Consider the following 8,023-nt stretch of genomic DNA (forward strand, 5'->3'; position numbering starts at 1 on the left):
GGGAGATTCATGCGATTGGTTGTTGGTCGAGTTTCAGACACGGCCGCCGGCAAGCTTCAACTCACGCCGCCGTGTGGACAATGCGTTGAACGTTGCTCAACTTTTGAAGCAAGCAACGCGAGCAAAGCGACGGAACCACAATGCAGTTCGGCAAAGCGTGACGTCACCCCATTCAAAGTCAATGGGCAAAAGCGTTGAAGCTTATGAATGTTGTTACATCAAGGCCGAAGATTCCTCCTTTTTAACATATTAATGGAAGGAGGTATAATTTAACTGGACCGAGAGTTTAAAATAGCCAGGGGGTTTCTATAAGGGACTTTTTCTTTATATTCTCTCAGTTCTTCATAGAAAAACAGCAAGTCTGATTTGCATGTGTATAATCAAAAGCAATATTTTAACAATGGAAACTCCCTTGGAAACTGTAGTTCCACTTATAATAACCTTACTAGGAGGGGTAACATCGTTTTGTTAGAAAGTGTTACAATGTGCAAGTTACAGTCCAACCTGAATGCAATCAACATTCAGATAAAGTAGATTACAGTTTAACATTATTGATTGAGCCTCCTCGCATAAACATTTGAATCTACATCGTCAAGTAATAAAGAAAGAAACTTGAACGTGGCATATCGACTGGGACAAATACAAAGTTGTTCTCCAGACCAGCCATAATCTAGTTATTGACAAATGGCTTTTGGTAAAGATGAAGCTATTGATTGTTGGCCGAGCATGTGAAAGACATTAGCAAAAGGCACAGATAAGATAACACCCAAACAATTTGACATTTGCTTCAGCTATTTTTGTTCCATGTATTTAGTTACATTTCTAACATCCGAGTTAATTAGGTTTGGAATTTATATATATATATATATATATATATATATATATATATATATGACCATAGATGCATTGTGGTGGCGGTTTGAACATCCAGAGCTGAACAATTAGGCAATGAATAATCAAATATTTGCTTAATAATTCTTAAAGCAATCTTTTAAAGCTAGTTGTAGCTGTTTATACTTGGAATTTTGGTTCTTTTTTGTAATATGAACAAGTTCATTTTAATTATAAATGTTTTATATTTGTGTTGATTTACAAATGAAATAGACGACACAAACCATTAATTCAGTTTGTTAGGAAAATCATCAGCACATGATAAATAATGAAATGTAATACAAATCACAGCATCGCTCTGATTGCATGGAATAGTGCAACTTCAGTCTGACGTAAACCCGTCCTGCTCAACAGATTCTAACAAGAGACAATGGGATGTAACGTTTTGGAAACTAATAATGACGTAAACCCAGGTGTGTATCCTCAGCCTCTGGTTATAAATACTGCTGCTTTATGGCAGGTGAGGACATCATACAGGTGTGCAGAGGACTGAATCACAGTCTGAGAGCGAACAGAGGTGGGGAGAGGCGGCATGGTAATTACTCATCCTTAAGTCTGTGGTGAGATTACGTCAGCTCAGAGTCACGGCATGGAGTGACGTAGTTATGAGTCAATCAAACGTGTAGTGACCCATGTGCAATCACTGTTAAGGCTTTTTCCGAAAGTCACTTTTTACATATAAGGGCATTTATTTTGGTGTTCTAATTCTCAGCTTCCATTGATGGAGGACAAAACTAAATGTTGAGTGTGATTCTTTTATTTAAAAATAGATAGGCCATATATTCTTTTTGGTACTTGAAAAACGAAAGTATAATCAATTAATTCTCAATGAAAATTACACAACAATCCCACACTGGCCAGACAAAGGATCCAAATGGACAATGTGCACCCCCGCATGGATGAAATGTGTAAGTACAACAAATTCAAGCATTAAGCAACTTCGACAGTGAAGCTCAAAACCAAAAGCAGAAGTATACAGAAGAGCCCAGACTGGCCATTTAAAGTTTAAACGGGGCAAAATATTCAACATTTTTAACACCAAGGCACTGTAAAGGACCCACGAGTAAGTCGACTGAGCTGAAGATTTAGATCATTTTATTTTTCAAACAATTGAGATGTTAGACACGGAACAAATAAAGATGCCCCAGTCAAAACTCCAGAAAACAGATTCTTATCAACCAGTTGTAGCACTTTTCCTTTATTGCCAGCAGCGCCGTTGTGCAGTTTCTCATTGTCTGCAGCTTCACCCTCACTAGATCAGCGTGTACAAAAATGAACAGAAACGTGGCGTAAAACAGCGTCGTATTGATCGTGGGATTTGTAATTCTTGCACCCAGCTTTACAGAAAGGTATTTTTTTATGCTGAAGCAAATCCAGATTTACCAAGGCACATTGGTAGGGATGAATGACTGAAAGAATGAATGGACAGAGGCTGCGCAGAAGCCAATCTTAATTTAAGGTATGTAAGGAAAAGGTGGTAGTGACTGATGAGTATAAAGGGAAATCAAAATTAAGTATTAGATGTCACAAGGAAAATACCAAGAATATCTGATTCACAACTTTGTCTCTCTTTGTTTGCTGTACTAAAAAAAAATGGAAGCAAAATAAATGCTCTTCAAAATGACATCCTCAATGTTTCCTTAACGCTTTAAAGCAGTTGCAACTGTTAACTTGTGAGTAAGTGCATTATAGATCTAAATCCTGTACATTCACCAAGGCTGTTTAGATCAGGAAAATATTGTGATAGAAATCCAGAAGGCAAACGATATCCAGAAGTAAAGGAAACAAAGTGAGACCTAGCTGTTCAAATATCTCCTTGTTTTTACCACCCTGATTTTTACATTCTTTAATATTTTAAGTTCCGGAGAGAATTAGCGTGAGGGGTAAGGTTCTCCATTAAGCTGAATTCATGTTAAATTAGCAGCACACAGTTGGATAAATCCATTTTGAAACCCAATGACTTTCCTTAATACATTTCTTCTTGAGAGTTAACATAGGATGGGGATAGAGAAGCTGAGAGATGAGATAGAGCGAAAGTGTGAGACGGGTGGACTATGGAATGTTAATAACCAAAATGCATTGGCCAGTCTTAAAGAAAGACCATGCCAGAAGACGCGTATGCCCCTTTAACAATGAAGCTTAGACTGACAGCATTGCAATGCTAACAGAGGAAAAAACAGATCTAAAAGGTTTCTGAACGTCTGTTTGGATGAACGTCCCATAAATGAACTGGTCAAAATAAATAGATGTATACATGATAAGAAATTTATAATTTACTCTTTTTATCTCACATAAAGCTTCTTGTAACTACCAAATATGATCCAGTACTCCGGACATGTTCGGCTCTACCTGTGCTAGATCTATCAACTCCTTTCTGGGCACCAACATGGCGGCCTTGACAGGACAGCTAAACCCGGCCTTCCCTCAGATTTAACCCTAGATTGTAATTCCTCATTAGAAACTAGAAGGTTAAAAAACAAAAACAGTTTCATCCCAGAGAGCTTGAAATAGAGGTACGATTGTGAACTTCAAATATTGACATGACAACACCATTTCCGCTTGTCTGGGATCATTCTGTCCCGTCTTTCTTGCCTTCAATGTTAGTAGCAGCACTCTGCAAATAGGGCCTCATCATTCCTGTGGCTTTCAGTTTGAAAAATAAAACAGAAACAGCCCTTGGTATCACAAACTTAAACTATTCTTTAAATCTTTACTCTTTTGTTTATACCAAAATCTAATTAGATTATCACAGAAAGAGGCGTGGGGGAGGGAGATTAGCAGGCCTGGCTTTTGCTGAACTCACAGTGGACAAACAAAATCACAAAGTATTTTGTCTCTGATGGGAGACAAAGAAAGGATTGGAAAATGACAGCCACTTTCCCAAACCCCTCAGTCTAGGCAAACGTATGGCAGGATGTTCAATTTGCTTTCATCCCCATGAGGGTCCAATGATATGCAATCTGTCCAATCATACCAGGCACCCTCGGTGTCATTACAACCGTTAACGCCCGGCCAGTGCTGTGTTTGTATTCTGTCCAGATCCCCGTCCGTCACCTCCCGGCTTATGCCTGGTAAATCCCCTACTGGGTTGTTTGTCTGCAAAACATGTATCTTCCGTGAGTCCTTGATATCCTGTTCTTCCCTTTTCAGATACTCCGCCATGAAAAAGTGTGCACTAGGAGCCTGGACCCCAGAGGAGGTAAGCACATTGCTCTGGAGGTTCAAGTAGGACTGGATGATTTCATTTCTGGACAGCTCTTTCCAGTTTGTCTGATGAAAAGGGTGAGGGCCGGGACCTGGGGCTGGAGCAGGGGCCAGGGCCAGGGCCGGGACTGGGGTAAGGACAGCGGGCGGTTGTACAGTGCTTTCAGTTCTCTGCCTAGATTCAGCAGGTTCAGGAGTGGGGGCTTCCTCTGTTTGAGAAGGTTCTTTATGTACCAGATGTTTGATCTGACCAGTGACAGGGTCAAACGTTAACCTGCGTTCTTTTAACCGTACAGGTTTAGTCGTGTCCTCTATTTTCTGGCCATCTAGGTTGACAGCGTAGTCTCTTGATCTGTACTTCCTCCTTTTATGCTCTGAGTTTGGAACTGGTGTCCCATCCGTGTCATCAGACACAGACACGGTGACCTCAGATGGCGGTCTGAGCAGTTCTGAGTTGTGTTGGGGGTGAGAGGGTGAGAGGGAGACTGTTGGGGATTCCAATGTGGCAGATATGTCTTGAGGTGGGAAATGAGAGGGGACTTCTGACGGACTGGCCCAGTGCATTGAGGACCTATGAGAAGAATATGGTAGCTTCTCGGCGCAAGATGCTTGGGCTGGTGAGGATACAGGCTGGGAAAAAGACAAAGGAGAGTCCCTAGAGGAAGGGCTTGGGATAGGTGTTCCTTTAGTTGCATATGCTGAGGAGCGCTTGGTCACTGTGTCTTGCTTCATGCTCCTTGGACTGGTAGTGAGGCCACGAGGACTTTTGGCTTGATTATACCCTCCGCCTCCTTCATCCAGTCTGGCCTGTTGCTGCATCACAGCAGCCTTGATCATAGAGGAAGTGCTAGGTAGTTTGGCCACCCCTGGGGAGCTGGGGCGAGGCTTGACAGCATTGACTGGAATTCGGTTTATTTTATCATTATCAAGGTGTTCTATCCGAGATCTGTCAGGAGACGGGACGACTTGCTGGTCAAGCAGGGTGTCAGGGCTGCCTGCAATGCCATTGGTGGATGGTGGGGAAACAGAGTTATCAAACGAGGACAACTTGGGGATTTTTTCTGGTAAATGCACTCCACTGTCTCTGTTTTCTGCTCTGCGTTTGCGGCTGCTTGATTTTTCAGCTTTTGGAGAGTATGTGTTGTGAACATCGTTTCTGATTTTGACTTCAGGGACACCCTTCCCAGACACAGAAATGTCCGGAGGAGCGGCATCCGTTCTGCAGGGATGAGAACTTCCATTGGTAGAACCGGGGGTGCTGGCCGGTACAGCTGGCCCAGGTTCAATCAGCTTTTGCCAGGCCTTTAGCAGTTTCTTAGCACGCTTAGCGAGGTCTTCATTCTTGGTCTTCTTTCTCACATCGTTTATCAATTTTCCTAGTCGAGTTTCCTGCATAAAGAAAGTGAGGGTTACGGAAAACATTGTATTAACACAATTTCTGCATTGGGTAGAAGATCATGTATAATAAACTGTCTTACCTCAAGTGCTTCTTTGGTGATAGGATACTTTTCAAGACCGGATATAACCTCCATTACAGCCACCATATTGCATATCTGCAAGGAGTACAAGCAAACATGTTGTATTACTTCTGCTACATTCGTATGAAGCAAACATTTAGTGATAGCTAATCCCCATTAACAGAGGAAGACACTGTTAAATGAATATTTTTTAAATAGTCCTTGTATATTAAAGAATCCTAAATATTATAGCTATATTAAATATACAACTATGAACAAGACTGATATTCACATGATATAGAAACTATCATGTACTAGAAACGCTATGGCATAATCTCTGCAACGTGTGTGAGTATGGGTGCAAGTTAGCTTGTAAATTAGCTTATATGTATGCTTCAGATCGATGTTCAAAAGTAACAATGGCTATGTGTCAACTCACGAAACCTTCACCAGTGCCAACGTTTAAACATAACCGAAGCAATAAAGCAAAAACTAAATACAAATAGCAGTAAACTTTATTTGGTCGAGAAAGTCAACCAGCGTTTTAGAGTCGGCAGACTTAGCGTACCTGTGTAAGCTAATGTGGCTACTGCTAGCGTTTAACTAACTTGAGAAGGAAGGGTTTTACTCTTTCTAAAACGCTATAAAAGCTAAGAGTTAGCTAGCTACCTCCCACACTTCGCCAACAAGGAACTGGTGTACGAAGAAACCCCAGTCAAGAAGTAGAACATTCAGATAATTTCAGAGTAAACCTGATATGTTCAACGCACATGTATGTAATATATTCGTCCAAGCCGTTAACTACTCTTAACCCGCTTTAGTGTTGCGGCTAGGCTAGCAGCTAGCATGCTACATAAACCAGCTAACGCCAGATTGCTGTCTAACCAGCGTAGCACCTCTGCTAAGTTAGCTTACAAGCTGTCAAACCAAGAGCTAAGTGTCTCTCCATATTTTACAGTCATTCGAAAAGTCGCTGCCAACCCAAATGTTGAATCATGCAGTTATAAATACAATTAAATAGTTAATTGACAGCTGTTGTGTGAACTGGCTTGTGAAGTTTGCCGGAGGTACAGGTAAACAAGCTAACGTTAGCTTCCTAGCCTGTTAGCTTCACTCACATTGCTGTGACTGTCGATGGCCTGCACCAGCCGGTCCCTCATCTGCTGCGGGGTTGCTGAGACCGTTGTCATTGCCTGTTCGGTGCGATCCAGAGGATGGAGGGAGGAATCCTCCAAAAGGAAAACAGGGGGACAATGATGACTCAAAAGCCGCTGCGGTTACACGCCAGGCGTCCGAACTGCATATTTTTCTGTCGCCTGTAAGGTAGACGGCTCAGTTTTTCTCACATGGAGTGGGAAATGTGTGTGCTGTGTTGACCGTTGGCTGCTGCCTGTTGGGCGCACTAGCAACTCACTACCAGCTGCTGGATCTCTCAACGGCCTCCTGCTGGCTGCTGCATGCCGGGATACGATGTGTGCGCTTTGACGTCTGCACGTAACCAAGTAAACATCCCTGCCGTCCACCTACACTCCTTACTCATAGGTATTACCCGTGGATGTATTCTACACACAATAATGTATTTCGTAATAGAGTACTCTACTGCTCCTGTGTTATTGTGCTCCTAATATGTTGTAACATTATGTTATTGATTCTTTTGGCGAAAAAGGGTGTCAATTATTTTTGAAATAAATTGAAAAACAAATTGGAAATAGATACATATGTATATTTCTTCATATGTTGAGTCAGCTGTAATGCGCAATTTTGTGCATGAAATGTAGTAAACGGTATGCTAAAGCAAAAAAGAAAATAGCCTATTGTTCAAATTGTTATGTAAATTAGAAATACATTTGCATTACCAAATATCACTTTTCAGGTATATTGATGTGTGTTAATTATAGCATGCAAGGTATTATGAAAGATCAATGTTGATGATTTTATTTTTGCAGCATTCTACCAGCAGAGGGAGTCATTCAGTTTCCAGAAGAAGGTACAAGTAAAGAGCAGACGCTGCATAGACATTATTGAGCCATTTGAGGACACCAGTCTATGGCCTTTTAAATTAAGGCCACATTACTGCGGGGAGCATGACCAGGCAGATTCTTCTGGATCAATTATGCTTAGTATAAGTTAATTTACATGTTTTTTTCAAGGTTAACACATGGCTTAATGTCGTCAAACAGAAAAATTGAATGTACATATTTTTGGCTGAAAAAAAAGTAAAACATTGGAATTTTGTTGTGAAGAAACTTATACAGTTGTTTATAAAAAGTGCCAAAAAAGCCAGAAATCTCCCCACCAGAAATCATGGTCATTACTTTTGTCATACCCATCCCACACACAAAATGTCCAGTATCCACTCATTAAAGTTGTTGGTGTGGACAGAGTGGGAGAGGCAGGGCAAATGCTGGGCGTGAAGCTGTGGAGTGGGAGTAAAAGTCTAAGTTATGCCAGTTATGGGGGCAGTAATCCTC

General features: G+C 41.3%; 1 protein-coding gene across 1 annotated transcript; it reads right to left on the minus strand.

The window, feature by feature from the left end:
• Positions 1-1,632: 1,632 nt before the first annotated feature.
• Positions 1,633-7,006, minus strand: crsp7 (cofactor required for Sp1 transcriptional activation, subunit 7). Its single transcript, XM_079649460.1, has 3 exons — positions 6,671-7,006; positions 5,574-5,648; positions 1,633-5,484 (listed from the first exon to the last, which is right to left on the minus strand). The coding sequence occupies exons 1-3, from the start codon at positions 6,740-6,742 to the stop codon at positions 3,781-3,783; spliced, it is 1,851 nt and encodes a 616-aa protein (XP_079505586.1). The 5' UTR covers positions 6,743-7,006; the 3' UTR covers positions 1,633-3,780.
• Between the last annotated feature and the right edge of the window lie 1,017 nt (positions 7,007-8,023).

This window comes from Notothenia rossii, assembly GCF_949606895.1.
Source record: "Notothenia rossii genome assembly, chromosome: 9".
In the NCBI taxonomy this organism is placed as follows: Eukaryota; Metazoa; Chordata; class Actinopteri; order Perciformes; family Nototheniidae; genus Notothenia; species Notothenia rossii.